Source organism: Oryzias latipes, chromosome 7 (genome assembly GCF_053564925.1).
Source record: "Oryzias latipes strain Hd-rR chromosome 7, Olatipes_Hd-rR_3.1".
Taxonomy (NCBI): Eukaryota; Metazoa; Chordata; class Actinopteri; order Beloniformes; family Adrianichthyidae; genus Oryzias; species Oryzias latipes.
The window spans coordinates 34,419,556-34,436,648 of record NC_136243.1 but is presented as its reverse complement, the minus strand read 5'-3'; the positions used below and the strand labels follow the sequence as shown (position 1 = coordinate 34,436,648).

Sequence of the window (17,093 nt, the reverse complement as noted above, 5' to 3'; positions counted from 1 at the left end):
CCTTCACAACCTAATATGGTCATAATTTATGGCGTATAATTTTGTTAAGCTTGTGCCAACGATTGATGTATTGATCTCTCACAATATTCCTATAAAAATGGGCGGGCAACAGGGCAACGCCACTTCCGCCGTTTTGAATGTAAAAACCTTAAAACGTAGCTTCTCATAACAATCCCAAGGAGGGGATTCTTTTGTTTTTCATATTCACAATGGCAGACTCTTCCCAAGGTCAAAGGTCAATTAACTTTGTTTGGGGTTTCAGACCTCATCTTGTGGTGTGTGAAATTTTGCGGAGATCGCTTGAAAAAAAAAAAAAGCATCTTTTTTCCCATTTTGTGCAAAAATGTGAAAATCGCCCATTTTCACACATTGCCACAAAATGGTAGCTAATTGTAGGACCTGCGGCCACCCCATAATAATTTCAATACTTAATTTGCATATCTGTCATGTGTTTTGGTAGCATTAATGGATTTTAAAGCAATTTTTTGGAGAGAAGATGAGACATTTTGGCCCCATTCTTTTTTTATTCTTTTATTTTTTTTTATGCTTCATTGTTCAAAACACAAAGGCTGTGTCCGAATTCCCGCCCTAACCCCCAACTACTAAAAACCGATCTAGTGAGGGACTATCTACTGCTCTGACGTTTAAAAGGAATTCGGACACCACACTCACTATTTTTATTTGATTTCCTTTTTTTTAAATGGCCAATATGACGTCATCGATTTCATGAAGTTAAAATCTAAGCGATATGACCGTTTTGCAACGTTCATCTATGAATCCACTGTCTTCTGAAGATAAAAAACGTGCATATTTTAATAAAAATACATTTAAATACATTTTTGGCAATGCATTGTGGTCTAATCTAGTGAGTATCGATGCACACTGGGTTCTAGGCCACTCGATTTGGGAATTATAGATCTGGACAGCACTACAACATGGCGAACTCACTATATAGTGCACTATGCAGTGTGTAGGGAAGGAGTTTGGATACAACCATAGAACAAGCATGCAGGACTAGAACTATAGTCATTAGAATGGGAACGCCAGGGGATGGCGTATATAATTACAAAAGAAATATTACAAAACACATTACAATACATTGAATATGTTCAAAGAGAGACAATTTTGTGTTCATATTATTAGATTATTAATATTATTAGAAATGGTACGTAAATAGAAATCTAGTTCTTTAATTACTATAGGGAAAGAAAAAAAAGGTGTGATGAAGAAAATTCTGATTTGTGAATGTGAAACTTCCTAAATATTATAATTAGGGCCCCATTTATTTCTTTTTTTTAATGGTTTCTCCCGCGGTGATGTCATCAAATGTTCACTCAATTGCAGGAAGAGAAAAAAAAAGCATCGCAAAGACAATCTGGTCCTTGCAGTCCAGGACTGCTGCGCGACAGAGTTAACATCTTAGAGTTGGTGTTTCCCCGCTGAGCTTCATTGAACATCTTTAGAAATACTGATGCCCCCCTTCCTTCCTCCCTCCCCCCATAGCAATCATGGCCGAAGAGGAAAGTCCCAGCGAAAGATGTGTGGCTTTGAACAGCCAGAATCTGCGTCACTCTGTACTCAGAGCTGTTTGCTTTCAAGCGAGAGCTAAAAATATCCCCACGAGTGGAGCTGCAGCAGTGATGTTAAACATAGTGTTGGGTCTGTGCACATAAAACCACAGGGTCAATATTGACTTGATCTCTTCCTGCACCTGCACTCACGCCTGCGAAACGCACGGGAATACCAGCAAACCCTATGACTTCCCCGCCCGGCGCAGCAGCATCTCCTCTCCTGCTGGATGTGGGAAAATTGGCCTAAACTTAATGCAAAATGCCCCCTGTTGTCTTGATTTCCTGTTTTTATACGCAGAAATATACAAAAAAGGATCCGGTGATGCGTTTGCTGACTTTGTCACTGTAAACTGTGTGAATATGACTCACTGCTCAACAGGTGCAGTGGCGAGTTCTCTGGTGAAGCAGAAGCTGCAGGAAGTGATCCTCAAGAAGCAGAAACAGGCGGCGCTGGAAAGGACGAACCCTGCACATCCCGTCGCGTACAGGTACGCGCACCTGAAGGGAAGACGCCTTTCATCTGCAGATCCAAATTCCCCCTAAAATATTTGGTGTGTGTGCTTTTGTCAGAAAACTGGGCCCGGACCCCAGCGCACCCGCCCAGCCTCTGGTCTCACCTCCATCACAGTCCTCACCCGAGAGCTCAGAGGGGACGCCACTGCGGCGAGCAGGTAAGCGACCAGCATCCACCTTCATCACAGAGGCTGAAAATGGAAATCTGGTCTCATTAATCGGTTTAAAAACTACTGAAAACGTTAAGCAACCCTGTTTTTTTATGAAAGACCCCCCCTCTTATCTTTTGAGCTACTTTGAAAGCGTTCCACTTTGAGGAAAAATTGTGTTTTTGATATTTTTTAGAATGTTTTGTGGCATTTTTTTGATAAAGGGGGGCATATATGAAGAAAGTGAAGACTAAATAAACTTTTAGCGAAGACAAATCTGGAGTGATCAAAGGAATTAAATGAATTGGTTTAATAATCTGAGTTAATAAAAGGATGGACATGTTAACACTGGAGGACAAAGAGCGGAGCTTTGGGAACTTCTTTTTTTATACCTTGTCTACTTTTTTCATGGCCCCCACCAACACAAAGTCTATAAAGTAAAACTTCATAAACTTCCTTGACTTCTGGGACTCTGCTTCTGTATCTTTTAGTTGCTCCTGTTTTTATCAGTAATCCTGTTTCATTGTGGTACTCTTTATTTCTTACTATTTGACTTTTAAATGGTTGTTTTTATTGATTTGAGATTTTAGTATATGGCACCTATTTTGATTCTTAAGGCACTATATAGATAAGTAGCTATGTTTTCTGTCAAATGCAGCACAAAGGCTCTGAAACGATCCGGTGGAAGTTCAATTTCTATACTTTTTTAACGCTGATTACAATAATCTAACCTCTATAGCAGAAATTTAAGGTGACGGCTGCAGAAAACTGAAAGAGCGTTTTGTGTGCAGCGGTCTGATTCCTGAAAATGAACCGAGTTTTTACACCTGAGTGACTTTACGAGTATTTTCTGTTATGACAAGTTCACTGTGGTGCTGCAAAAACTCCAAACTTATGCTTCTAAGTGTGAGGAAAGTCATCAGATGCACCGATGAATAAGTCCAAAACTCCTTTTTCCAGCATCTGAGCCCAACCTGAAGGTGAAGAACAAGCTGAAGAAACACCTGAACACCCGCAAGAGCCCGCTCACCCGCAAAGAGAGCGCCCCGCCCACCGTCAAGCACAGAGTGCCGGACACGCTGGGTGAGCTTGACACACTGAGGCTGGAGAAATGTGACTGGGACCCCAGACTCACACCCATGCCTCTCTTTTCCAAAGATTCCTCCCCCAGCAGCAGCAGCACGCCGGTGTCCGGCTGCAGTTCCCCCAACGACAGTCTGCCCTGCGAGAATGGACTGCTGCCCTCTGCAGGCGGCCTCTCACACGAGGTCGGTGAAGAAAAACGCACCAAACACATGTTATGTTATGTTATGTTATGTTATTGATTAGCAAGAAAAAAAAATATGTGTGGGATTTGGACGGCATTCAAAAACTTCTTAGGAATTTCTGAGAAACCTTTGATACAATTTAGACGGGGAAAAAAGGTTTTGCCTGCGGGGAAGAGCGGCCCGTAAATATGCACTTTGCTGAGACGCTGAGTAATGACATGTTTAAAGCAGTGACACAGGAGCCCTGCGTGTCGGCTGTTCCTGCATAATTCATCTAATCACAGAAAGTCTGAGCAGAGCTCGCCGTCACAGCTGCTCTGGGGGTCTGACTCACACACCCCCCGTGTCAAGTCTGAGCCTGGGTAACAAGGCCAGCTCTGGTTTCATGAGGTTGTAGCGCCTTTGAAGCTGCTGATGACACTCCAACCATGTTTTTTAGGCTCACAAGATGCTGCTGAGAGACGGCACGCTGTCGAGCTTCACCATCCAGAGTCCCTCCACCCTTCCCACCATCACGCTGGGGCTGCCGGCCAACTCCAGGGTAACGGCGCCCCGCTGCGGCGGACATCCGCCTTCGTGGCATTTGTTTAGAACGCAGATTGGGGTTTACGGCAATCACATGATCGCGCTGTGGGTTTTTTTTACGCCGCAGACTCTGTTTGGAGAAGTAACTTTGCAGTAAAAATTTCAGGGAGTCGCAGTTTCTTTAAAAGGTCACGATGACTTTCATATCTATGTTAAGTGGATGGAAATCACCACCTCAATATCCCGTTTTCAAAAGTGCAGCTCATCAGTTACAGGGAGGAAGTCGCTCTTCATTTGCTGTTTCACTCTGACCTGTAACAACTTGTATAGTTTGTTCACCAAACGTTTGAAACCGCCTCTTCTGAGTTTGTGAAAACCATTGTAGCAGCCTTACTGATGTTTGTCTGTGTGCAGGCGGACGGGGAGGTGTCGCCCCTGAAGGTCAGTCGGGTTCCCATGGTTACCGCAGGGGTTTCGCCCGTCTTCCTCCCCATCAGCAGAGAAGATCAAGGCGGGCAGATGGGTCCCCACCTGCCTGTCATCATCCTGGAGTCTCCTGGACTGGTCCATCCTCCGCTTCTCACGGGTGAGATCCCACAGTGTGTGGGTCCAAACCCGTTCCTCCACCCAAAAACACACACTCCAGCACGCTTAAGACATTTCTGATCAATCTGATAATCCCTGTGGTAATATTACTCTTTTTCTTATGTATTAATATTATATATTGAATGAAATATTTAAGGTTTAGCTTCAATTGTTGCATCCAAATTCCTTCCCCTAAGCACTAAAGAACTTCATAGAGCTGGACAATCTAGTTTCCTGGACTTGAAAATCACTTTTAATCAATTTTAAACAGCAAACATGATATTACCGATTCCCTAAAGTAAAAAAAATAAATATAGAAATTTAGACTATTTATTATTGACTGCAATTTAAAACAATTAATAATCCACGGTATGCAGTTGATGATGTTTACTGTGGGCTACATTAACCAATCTAGTGAGCCTTGTAAACAAACAAATCTGCGTATATATGTTTATATATATATATAAATATTGTAAAAGTGCTAAATTAGCAATTATTTTATTTAGATTAATTAAGTTTATACATTTATGGCTGAGGTGCGCCTAGAAGACTTGAAGAGGCCTCGTACGCTCTACGCTTCCTCCAGAATACACAGATTTCAGAAACAAAATGAAAAGTTGGTTAAAAAAAAGTCTGATCTTTTGTGAGTTTACAGCACATAATATCTTATGCTGCATTACTCTAGTTAGCAAATGTCCAGAGCTGCACTGGGATGATCCTGTTTGGCACAGGGCGTCTTTTATTTTGAAAGGAAATCCAAATATAAAAAAATATACATTTTGAGAAATGCTAGTTTCACTTTATATTTCAGTTTTATATTCATGACATAAAATAAGTAAAATTCATATGTATTATTTAAAGAAAACAATGTAATAAGTGCAAAGCTTTACAAATTTTACTTCTACTAGGTTTTAATCAGCAGAAAACAAGCCCATATGGCTTTTATTGTGTAAGGTTGCAGACCCTAGTCTAAATGAATGATTGTTGGAAGTGGATTAACTGATTAACTGAAATGTTAGTGCACCTCCCAGAGGCTCCTAGTAGAATGCAACTTTGACTTTTGTTTGTTGTCTCCTTTTTAAGTCCCGTGTTCCATAAATGCCGGTGTAGGTACCAAAAGTGTTTGGCCTGCAAAAAGTGTTTGGGGGCCTGCGACTAATGATGATGTCACACTATTTGATTAGCTGGACGTTGGTCCGATAACGTGTTAGATAGTGATTGGTCTGAATAAGTGACGGTACGGCAGCAGAAGAACAAATAGTAAGTTCTGTTGTAAACAAACAGAGCTGCCACATAGAGCGAGAGGATCTTTTAAACGGGCTTTTATTGGTGTTATGATTATTATTAAGTGCATGTTTGATTATAGTTTTTTAAATCCATGCGGCCAGTGCTTCATTATTGGCAAAACGGACCCGGAAGAAGGGTTAGGAATAGCTTACTACGTGCTAACAACACCAGCCTTTATTTGTCTGAACCCGACTGGAAACACAAATTCACATGGTTGTTTGGATTCTCAGGACTGTTCATTCCGCTAGCGCACACACCGTCCCAAAACCACTCTTCTGCTTGGAGACACATTCCTCCCGGGAGACACGGTTATCCCAGACAACGATCCGAAGCCTTCTCCGGACCGCATACTGTAACAAAGCACCTCCCCTGCCTGCAAACACGAAGCTACGAGTCCGCTGCTCTGCTAACAGCCACAGGTCTTTTTACAAAGTGGCAAAATCTCTCTATAAACACTAAAAAGAATGATGTCAAACACAACTTATGAGGAAAAAGAACTTAAAATTGAAATATGTAGAGTCCGAGCAGATCTCCACGCTACGCAGTTTGTCCAAGTGGGGTTACCGTAGTGTGACGTCATAATTAGTGTCAACCCCCCGAACACTGATTGCAGGCCGAACAGTTTTGGTACTTACACCGGCAGATGAATCGCTGATTCTCATGTCTAACCCATCTTCTTCTTCCTCCACAGTTCCCTCCTTGGATTCTGTTCCTCTTCAGTTTGCACACCAGTTAGAACGCCTGTCTCCAGGCGGGGTCCAGCCTCACAAGCCCCTGAGCCGGACTCGCTCGGAGCCTCTCCCTCAGACGCTTCACACGCATCTGCTGCAGCAGCAGCACAACACGCAGCTGCTGGAGAGGCTCAAACAGCAGACTCACCTGGGGAAGGTACTGAGACTCGCCCAACGCCGTTCGTGAACATCAGCCGGCTTCTCTTGGAGCCAACCAACACTGTTTTTGTTTATTTTTTATTTTTGTGTGTGTGTTTGCAACATGTAAAGCTCAAATCCCACTTTAAAAACAAGTCTGACTGTGAGCTTCTGATGTTTTCTCAAACAAGTGTTAATCGTTCGTCTGAATGTGTTTCTGTCCAAACAGCTGATGTCTAAGTCCAGCGAGAAGCCCAGGCTGCACCAGATCCCCTCGGAGGACATGGACTCAGAGGACGGCGGCGGGACATCACCCAGTGAGCCGGCGTATCACAACAGAGTGAGGGCGGGGTCACTGAGGGAGGCGGAGACGACGTCGTCCAAGAGCCACGAGGAGCAGCTGCAGCACGCGCTGATACTCAACCAGGTTTGGAGAGTTCCTCCGGTTCTTCCTGCGTGGTCCTGCAGGTGGCAGCGTAACTCCTGCACAGGCACCGTGATCGTTTTCTACAACATGATCATTTAAACGCAACAATCATTGCATGTAGTAATGCAATAAAATGTCCAATAACTTCAAAGATAAAGCAGTTTAATCGACATGCATCAGTCAAATCCAAAAAAAGGCCAAATCAAATTACAACATTTGTGAAACTTCATTTTTTTCCAGCTGTGGTTATAAATGAAATTTAGTTTTAAGTGTTGGTGATTTGAACTGCCTTTTCTGGTCTCTGGTCAGTCGTTGCTATGGGAACAGCAGAAGCAGCTGCAGCAGCTGCACCGGCAGATGAAGACCCTAGCCGTTCCCGTGTTGCCAGGCGGCTGCAGCGGCGGCGGAGGGATCCACCGCCCCCTGTCGCGCACGCAGTCCTCGCCGGCCTCCACCTCCCTCACTCTGCCAGAGAAACCCCTGAACCTGGCGGCACCGGAGATCAGCAGCAAGCCGCGCTTCACCACAGGTGAGTCCGAATCAGCTGTACAACACTAAAGAAAAAAGTAAACTCTACATTATTATAGTCATTTCTGCACACAAAAAGAAAATTTTTCTGATGTTATTATTCTGTTTTTCACCCTCGAAAAGCAGATTTTTAGAAAAAAGTGGCTATATTTGTGCCAAACATTTTTAAAATAAGACTTTTAGCTGTTTTGTTTTTGTTTTAGTGGCAGCAGGTGATTTTACCAGCACATGTAGATGTTAAACTGACACTAATGCTGCCTGAAACTCCTAAAGAGCTCGTTAATGAGGGATTATATCTCCAGTACGTTGGAGCGATGAAGACCAAGTGATGACGCAAAAGTTTTGTGTTTTGTTGCGTTTTTATTTGGGTTACTTGGGTTACAAAAAATGACTTTCTGTACAATTTAATTTAAATTGAAAGAAACAACTTTGATATTTAATAATACATTTCACCATCTCAGCAATTATACATTTTAGAATAATTGTAATGTACTGCTACAGTCCATTTCCTTTGACTGTCATGTTATCTTAACGTGTCTGTCGTTGGGTTTTCAGGCAGAGGTTTTGAAAAATAGTTGTTCTTCAAACTTACTTTAGGTGTGCCAACAAACATGGAGCAGTATCTGTTAAACAGATATTGAATCACTGTCAATCATTGTAACCAAAAGCAAAAAAGTATTTTTAGATAAGTTAGCTCTGATTTTGGGGGAAAAGTCATTAAAAAACACAATCGTTGAGTTTCATCTTCCAGCCTCTGAAGGTATTCAGAGAAGTGTTGATGACGCTTCTCCTCCCTGAAACCTGACAGTTTTTGCTCAGTCTTATTGTGAAGGGGACTGATTTGAATTTGTGTTTGCAGGTTTAGTGTATGACTCTCAGATGCTGAAACACCAATGCGCATGTGGAGACAACAGCAGTCACCCAGAGCATGCTGGGAGAATACAGAGCATCTGGTCCCGACTGCAAGAGAGAGGCTTGAGAGGACAGTGTGAGGTACAGCTAACCCATCTTTCCTTATAAGGACATGAATCTAAACCTTTCTTCCTCTTGGAGTCCCGCTCTGATCATCTTTTGACGTATTTTCTAAGCTTTCCCAGTGGACTTTTACTCAATAAACTCCACAGAAACAGTTTTAATTACAATTTCCTCTACTACTCTCTACTAGGTAGACCACAAGCATTGGAGATCTGACAGTTTGAGAAAGATCAGTTTCATATATTTAGGTTGTTTCACAGATTTCTTGGGCCTCTTTGAAAAAAAAAAAGATTTTAAAATCTGGAATTCTTTCTTCCAAAAAACGAATAATTCCAAACAAAGGCCGTATCACACTGATGCTATGTACAATTGACACATATTGCATGGATAAAAAGTAGTCATTACACTTGGAAAAAAGTGAGAAACATTGTGGTCTTTACTTGAATTTTTGACAGATTTCTCACAAATGAACTACGTTAAAACCACAGAAAAAGTACAGATAAACCACGCAAAGCCACGCAAACCTTCGCTTCAATGAATTTCGCGCGTCAGCACCACGGTCAGCTCCCGCCGCGGGCCCTTCAATGCTTTGTTTCAACAAAACGATAGGATTCCCCTAGTCCACACAATTCAGTAGCGATTCGTGCGTCAATTACGTAATTTGAACGTGATATATATGCGATATAATAGTTATACATCGGTGGTACATGCGTGAAAAATCTGTTGGACATACGTGGAACGGTCGTGGAAAACCACAGATTTGCAAAAGCATCTCACAAAAAACCAGCACAATTGCATACGATTTTCGTAATAATTGCATATAAGCTACGTATAATACACGTAAATTGCATAATTCTCAACCGACCAATAATTGTGAGCAGCTGAAAACTAAATTCAGGTAAAGACCCAACAGCCGAAACCTGGACGCACATCGACCAACAACGGACTCAAGAGACACTTATGAATTTTTTATATCACGCGTGTATCACGAAAGGTCGAAAATTAATCGGTGGAAAATGCGCAAAATGTACGTAGCGAGTGTGTGACACGTCCCTAATATAACCATGCTACTAATGCTGGTTTGCAATTCACTACTCCATCAGAGAAAAACGATGCAATGTGTCGCTCCTTCATCAGATTTAGAGATTTTGACCTTTTTAATTCAGTTTGTTTTGATTAAAGCAGAACAGATTTTAGCCTGTTTGCTAATGATGCCACCATTCTGGGTTCAAAACCAAATCGTATGTGTCACCATTGAGCCGAATCGGGAAAGGATATCGTTGCATTTCTAATATACTGGTGGAAAATACCGCAGGTCTGTCCTATATTGTCATATTAACGTGACAATGTGTAATTGACACATACAATAAATCAAAATCCTCCTGTTGATTATATTTCTACATCCTCTATTTCTCAGCACAGATTTTACCGCCTATTTTCAATTGTCAAAGTTTCTTTCCCTTCAGTCACATTCAGAATGACAGAAAGTCAGAGCAGATCTTGGTGTTTTTCTGTCAAATAGAGTCGGAAAAATGTTGAGTTTGATTTTTTATTTTGTTGACACCTTAAGTGCAGAAAATTTGCTTCCTTAATTTGTGCTTTTATTTCAATATAATGACTTTTAGATTTAAAAAAATGCATTTTTGTGGTAATTTTTTTTTTTACATTTTCCCTTGCTTGCAGAGTATTCGTGGACGTAAAGCCACGCTGGAGGAGCTGCAGTCCGTCCACACCGAGCGCCACGTGCTGCTGTACGGCACCAACCCGCTCAACCGTCTCAAACTCGACAACCGCAAACTGGCTGGTAGGACAAGTCGACAGAAAACGCATATAATCTGCTGAGTCATGACATGGAAATCGTGACTCGGACGTTCCTGTTTTTTAGGAATCTTTTCTCAACGGATGTTTACGATGTTGCCATGCGGGGGAGTGGGGGTAAGACCAGACACACAACATTAAACCAGTGCTGTATGATCCGCCGCAATGAATGCAAAGAAAAGCAACAAAAGCATGAAAATTCGCCCAAAATGGAAAGAAGGGAAGGAAAAAAAGGAAAGGACAGGAAAGCAACAGTCCAGCGATAGTCTGGATCAAACCAAGTCAAGTCAGACTAACGAGAACAGCATGTCCAAAGCCGGGGATGAAAGACATGCCTCACATTTCTTGAGTGAATTGGCTGGACATTTGTGCCAGTTTTAGCCAACAGAGCAGGAGAAAAGGAAGATCCGAATGACGGAATTCCGTAGGTCAGAACTTCTGAGGGCAAAAGCTTCCTTCAGTGGTTTCCAAAGAATCAGGATAAATTCAGCTTTCATCTCGGGGAATAACTTGCATTGTTTTCCTGTAAAAATCAGGTTGATAATGACACCATCTGGAACGAGTCGCACACTTCTACAGCGTCACGTATGGCGGCGGGCAGCGTGGTGGAGCTGGCCTTCAGGGTGGCCAAAGGAGAACTGAAGGTGAGAAGACGAACCCGAACAAAACCTCCAGCTTCTGTTCTTCAGAAAGAGGAAAGACGTGATGCACAGATTCACTCAAACTCTTTTGACTTTGTTTTTGCTTCGTTTTTTAAGGATGTATACATTTTTATTTTGTCTCTAGGAGTTTGATCTTTGTTGTTAACCATAAAAAATGTTTTTTGTTTCAATTTTTGTTATTTTTGCAGAAAAAATACCTGAACGCGGCTTTTGGTTTTTGGACAGTTTCAGGTTCAGTGTGGAATATATTGAAAAATATCGACTAAAAAAGAAGCTGTGGTCGTACTTAAAGCTGGATATCAAGCATTTCCAAAAAAAAAAAAACGCTTTATAAGTTTTTAAGCAAAAAAAAAAAAGCAAAAATAGAGACAAACTGTCTTTATTAATGAAAACAATTCTACCCACAAATTTCTTTTTCTCCAGAATCTTTCTGGGGTCACCATTTTAATGTTAAAAGCAGACAAACTGCTTTTATAATAAGGAAGAAAATCTTAACCGTTTAAAATAAACAATATGCAAACTCAAACATAAATGAAACTCATTAGCAAAAGAAAACCTACGACTGAGATGTCTTTGCTATTATAAAAGTGTATTTATTAGATCATGTTTCTCACGAAAATAGAAAATAAAGGCTTTGTAGGTAGTTTTATTTTTTTAGGATTTCTTTTTATTTGTTTTTTTTATTTTTTACATTTTGATGTAAATGTTGAAATGTTAGTTTTCATTTGTCTCTTTGTCTTCGTGTTCATCATTTTTATACTCAGATTTGTTTGTTGCGTCACTGTTTTTTTCACAACATGGTAAATAAACAGGAAGTTTCAGAACAAAATGTTCAATTTAACTCATAAAACACACAAATAAGTCAGAGAAATGATGTTTTGGGGTCTGCTACCTGTGATGCTAAAAGAGCCACTTGTTTTGTTTAGCAAGAGCCGCAAAGTCACTGGTTAGAAAAATATACTTTATGACATGTCACTTTTAAATATTAACAATAATAGAATTATTGTAATTTTCTATACAAAACAATTTTAATCCTTTCAAAATAAACCCCCCTGTTTTGAAGAAGATCCTCCTGCTGTAGCAGATTTACTTGAATTAAAATGCAGAAAATCCAAATGAAACATACTATTTTTTATCAGTATGACGTTTCTGTACCGTGACCCTTTTCCCCCTTTTATTATAGAATATAAATATGACAACAGTGGGGTGGAATCCAATGTTTTTTTAAATCTATATGTGCTTTTAGCTTAATCTAATGATAAACCACTCTTACCGTAATTTTTCTCAGTTATCTAACATGTTAAAATTTTATTGATACAACGAAATTTACTAAAACAAATGAACCAAAGTACAAACTCATGAGTTATTGAAAATCTGTAGCATTTTTCTTAAAAGCCAAAAATTCCCAATGGAGGGATGAATCGGCTCCAGAGCCTCAGGTGGCAGACCTGTTTTAGACTTTGAATCCATAATGAGCATGTATAGATTTACATCTGTCATTAAGAAAACACAGTTAGACCCAGAATCATTGCTATCATGAATAATGCATCAAAGTTTTTGGATTATTTTTCATCTTAGATGCTCTTATAGTTAACTGCTGCTGTGTTAAAGCTCTAGTTTTTATCCTACAAACGAGATCTTGCCAAAAGTGATCTCAAACTGAGGGTTTCTCAGTGAAACACAAACTAATAGGAGCTTCGTTTTCCTCCCAGAACGGCTTCGCTGTGGTCCGACCGCCGGGTCATCACGCTGACCCCTCCAATCCCATGTAAGTGCATCTGCATTTATAGCCAAACACAGATTCCTCTGCATGCACTAAAACTTATCATGCCATGTTTAAAACAAACAAACGTTTTGTTTCTTAGGGGTTTTTGCTACTTCAATTCTGTGGCCATAGCAGCCAAGCAGCTGCAGCAAAAGCTCAGCGTCAGCAAGATCCTCATCGTGGACTGGGTAAGACGTCTGCACGCGTCCTCCTGAGGGATGCTGGAAACCCTTCCAAGAAAGACCCTCAAGAGTGTCGTTTCGTCTTCCCCTGTCTGACTAGGATGTTCACCATGGTAACGGCACTCAGGAAGTATTTTACAACGACCGGAGCGTCCTCTACATCTCGCTTCATCGCTATGACGACGGGAACTTCTTCCCCGGGAGTGGGTCTCCCGCTGAGGTGGGTGAGCTGGAAGGACGCAGTGAAAAAGCCCATTTGTGAGATTTCAAACTCTAACCGGAACGTTGCGGTTCAGGTGGGCTCTGGAGCCGGAGAGGGCTTCAACGTCAACTTGGCCTGGACCGGAGGTCTGGACCCGCCCATGGGAGATGCGGAGTACCTCGCCGCGTTCAGGTAGGAGTTTCCGCTCTGCCACAGGAGTGTGAGAGCCGAGTAATCCAAGACAACCTGGTGGGATTTAACTCTGTCATTTTAGGAATCACGTTAGCATCACGATCATCTTGAGTTTTGACAAAACTCTGTCCACACACCAAAATCACATGATGTAAAATCTAAAAAAAAAAAAAGCAAAGATCCCAAAAAATGTCATTTTAATTTAATGCAGTTCTCATTTTGATTTTCAATCCTACAACCTTTACGTCAATTATTTAATATTCTGTTAGCAGCGAACCATATTGGTGTTTTAATCATGTTACCTCATTTCCCCAAAGCGTAACCACAACAAAGATGGTTTTCCCTCTCAGAGGCTCGGTTGACGTCTTGCCTGCGTGCTGAATAATCTCTGTCATTTGGAGAGCATGTGTCCTGCGCTGGGCTTTTCCAAAGCCTTTAGATGTCTTACAGTAAATGCTCTCCAGGTCTTGTGTTTGGCAGACTGCAGACAGATACTTCCTGCTGGTGGGGTGGATAATAGTCACTGGTGGGTGTTTAGTACCAATAAAGTTTCTGTCGTGTGGGCTGTTTGGTCGGCTGCTGCGCTGAAGCACTTGGAAGCTGAAGAACCGCAGTGTAGCTGGAAAAAGGGCTCAAACTGTTTCTATGTTTATGTTTCCTGCAAGCATATTGCACATGTGCATCAAGATGGAAACGGCGAGATGACCAGCAGTAGCAGCTTTAACCCTGGAGAACCCACAAAATTGAATCTGATCTTTTAATACTTTTTCTTTTTTTTGGCTGTCGCTGTTCTTGGGTGAGATGGATGTGTTTCTGATCAACAAAGAACCAAATAAGACAGAAAAACAGACAACAAACTATTTCAAGTTAGAGTCAACATTGGTGTTGATGGTAAAACGTGCTGTCATGTCTGTCATGGGGACAATTTTTTTTAAGAGAGGAAGACAAAAGACAGTCAAGTTTGGAGAAAAGATGGAGATGCAGCAATTGGCTCACATCCGCACACACATCCTGTTGGATTGAAGTGAGAACCAACAGAATGACGTTGGTGAACATACGGGATGGGGTCTGTGTGGGCACAACAACTGTAAAGTCAAGTAAAATTAGAAAATTCTAAACATTTCTTAAACATCAGAAACATTAAACGGTTGCTTTGGACCTTCAACTGTCATTCAGTTTCTGCGTTATGGCTGCACGGTATGAGGAAAACTCTCCATATGCTTTATTAGTGATCAATGTTGCGATCACGATATAATTTGCGATACCGGAACAAATAGAAAACAACCAAAACATTTCACTGCAACAGTTGAATTTAAATACGCGTCAACATAACTTAAATTATACTCTGAATGACCCTCGTTGACATGGGAGGCGAACATTCAACATAAAAGAGCTCCGAAATAAGTAAAAGGGCTCCATCCGATTGGTTAACAACATAAAGGCGTCCATCTGATCTGTCGAATGCATAATTGGATTTATTTGATTTGTTCAAAACTTCAAGCTGCCACAAGATTGTTTTAGCATATTTAAGGTAACTATTATTTGCAATTTTCGCCGACTTTTGTGACATGCGTGTTGCACGCGTGGAACCGAGGTGTTCATTTTCTCCGGCTGTCGACTCTGCAGCACGACGCTGACCTCTGACCTTTTTCAGAGAGCAGCTGAAAGGCGGGCTTCTTTTCTTATGACAGTAATTCAAAGCAGGAAGTTGGAAGTGGGGGTGCACACGTGTTTCTGAAATGGAGCAGATCTCTTCCATGAAAGTGCACACATGAAGTGGACACTCCTGGTTTTCCTAATTCCTGTTTTTCCTTATTTTCAGACCTATGTTTGTCGGGACGGTGTGCGTTGGTCTTCTCGTTTTTTTTGTGTTTTTGTATTCCAAGAGGGTGTGAATTTACCACAACCTGGTGTTTGAAAGACGCTGTGTTTTTGTTAACAGTTAGAACCACAAAAGATGTTTTCCATCATCTCAACAGTGTGACATTGTGGTCAGATCTGTATTCAATAGAGGATTTTCAAAGCTTATCTTCTGACTGAAGCGGCAGATGTTGAGACACCTTCAGAAGATTTGATAAAACTGTGAAAACACCACAGACGTTGACTAAAATGTGAGCTTCAAAGGCTTCATTTACGCTTCTGAGATTCAACGTTTACCCTCAAAAATGCACCATAGTTCAGCCATAGGCACCTCCAATAAAACTACGGTGGCCCCCGATCTGCAAATCACATTGACAAAATCGCTCAACATGTTTAAGATCGCAAGAAGAATTAAAACAGAAAAAGCATTACAACTTAGAAATCAAAACAAAATTTCAGAAACCAAAACGTAATCCCAAAAATAAAAAGGAAGAAAGGCATTATGGGACATCACTGATCGGATGTTTTTGTTTTTTCACCTTCACAACAGGAAGTGATTCTTTGAACTCCCCAAGTTCAGTGATTGCTCAATCAGCTCATCGAACATCATCAACTCAAATGCCATCATCCAATCAGTGACATCCCATAATACCTACCTTTTCTGCTTTCTTACTTTGTTTCACTTGTTAACATTTAATTTTGATTTTTAGAAAATATATTCTTATCAAGTTTTATATATTTCGGTTTCTGAAATTTTGTTTTGGTATTCCAAAAATGTGCTGATGTTAATTTATAATTTGTTTTGCTTTTTTAATTGTCGTTGTGGCCTTTTTGCGTTGAGGGATTTGCCGTGATTTTTTCCCTTCAGGGCCACCGTACAGAACAAAGAGTAGTAGATCGAACGTTTGGGTGAATTTTGGACCCATCTTCCTTATTGCATGGTTGAATTTCCTTCAAGAAAAATGTATATGATGTCATGTTTTATGGGTTTTGTTGCAAAGCGGCAATAAAAAGCTATAACTTACAGAGTTTCTTTTAAACTTTTCTTGAGAGAATTAACGAAGAAAGATCCGAGCGTTGAATTCTGTCTGTAAGGATTCTTTTTTTTCTCCTAATGAGGAAAAGTTTTCCCCCATATTTTTGCATTAAAAAGCCCTCACTGACTCCTGAAAGCACCGTACGCCAGCGCCGCCATTAACCGTTTTCAAACAGTCCTCGTAAAAAATGGGGGGGCAGTCTTACAGGGAGGGGTTTTATGGATACAGGTTAGCGTGTGCTTGAGCTTTAGAGTGGGTGCTTTGTTTCATTTTCACCTTATCCTTCACTCTCACCCCCTTATTTTCCTTCAACTCCCCCCCAGGACCAACCAACCAACGCAGACGCACGCTCACTTCCTGTCCTCCGGTCATTGATCTTTAATAAGGTTCCCCTTCTCTTCTCCACCTTCCTCCTTTCCCTCTCATCTTTCCATTAGCTTGTCTGTACTTATGTTCTCTGGGGGGTTTGTGGCGTTTTAGTGGGTCCATGGGGGGGGGGGGGGGTGTGGGGGGGGTGGAATTGGGTTTGTGGTCAACTGTTTTTCTATGAGAGGGGGTGAGAAAGAGAAGGGGCGTGGCTTGATTGACTATCATTGTTTGATTGATAGTTCGTCATTGACGTCCGTCAGGGAGGCACAAAAACACGATTGTGTGTCTCTTTGCCGTGTCATTTATTGT

The 17,093-nt window shown here is 41.3% G+C and overlaps 1 protein-coding gene across 8 annotated transcripts in view; it reads left to right on the top strand.

Moving 5' to 3' along the window:
• Positions 1–17,093, top strand: part of hdac7a (histone deacetylase 7a) — a 58,280-nt gene that overhangs the window by 36,901 nt on the left and 4,286 nt on the right. For all 8 annotated transcript variants that reach the window (XM_078949967.1, XM_011476706.4, XM_011476705.4 and 5 more), the window contains 17 exons: positions 1,951–2,059; positions 2,142–2,242; positions 3,194–3,316; positions 3,392–3,501; positions 3,941–4,042; positions 4,441–4,612; positions 6,590–6,786; positions 6,997–7,194; positions 7,504–7,723; positions 8,582–8,715; positions 10,381–10,501; positions 10,583–10,632; positions 11,052–11,159; positions 12,890–12,945; positions 13,043–13,130; positions 13,225–13,344; positions 13,421–13,518. In XM_078949967.1, the coding sequence (XP_078806093.1) occupies positions 1,951–2,059; positions 2,142–2,242; positions 3,194–3,316; positions 3,392–3,501; positions 3,941–4,042; positions 4,441–4,612; positions 6,590–6,786; positions 6,997–7,194; positions 7,504–7,723; positions 8,582–8,715; positions 10,381–10,501; positions 10,583–10,632; positions 11,052–11,159; positions 12,890–12,945; positions 13,043–13,130; positions 13,225–13,344; positions 13,421–13,518 (2,107 nt within the window). The remainder of the gene's footprint in view (positions 1–1,950; positions 2,060–2,141; positions 2,243–3,193; positions 3,317–3,391; positions 3,502–3,940; positions 4,043–4,440; positions 4,613–6,589; positions 6,787–6,996; positions 7,195–7,503; positions 7,724–8,581; positions 8,716–10,380; positions 10,502–10,582; positions 10,633–11,051; positions 11,160–12,889; positions 12,946–13,042; positions 13,131–13,224; positions 13,345–13,420; positions 13,519–17,093) is intronic.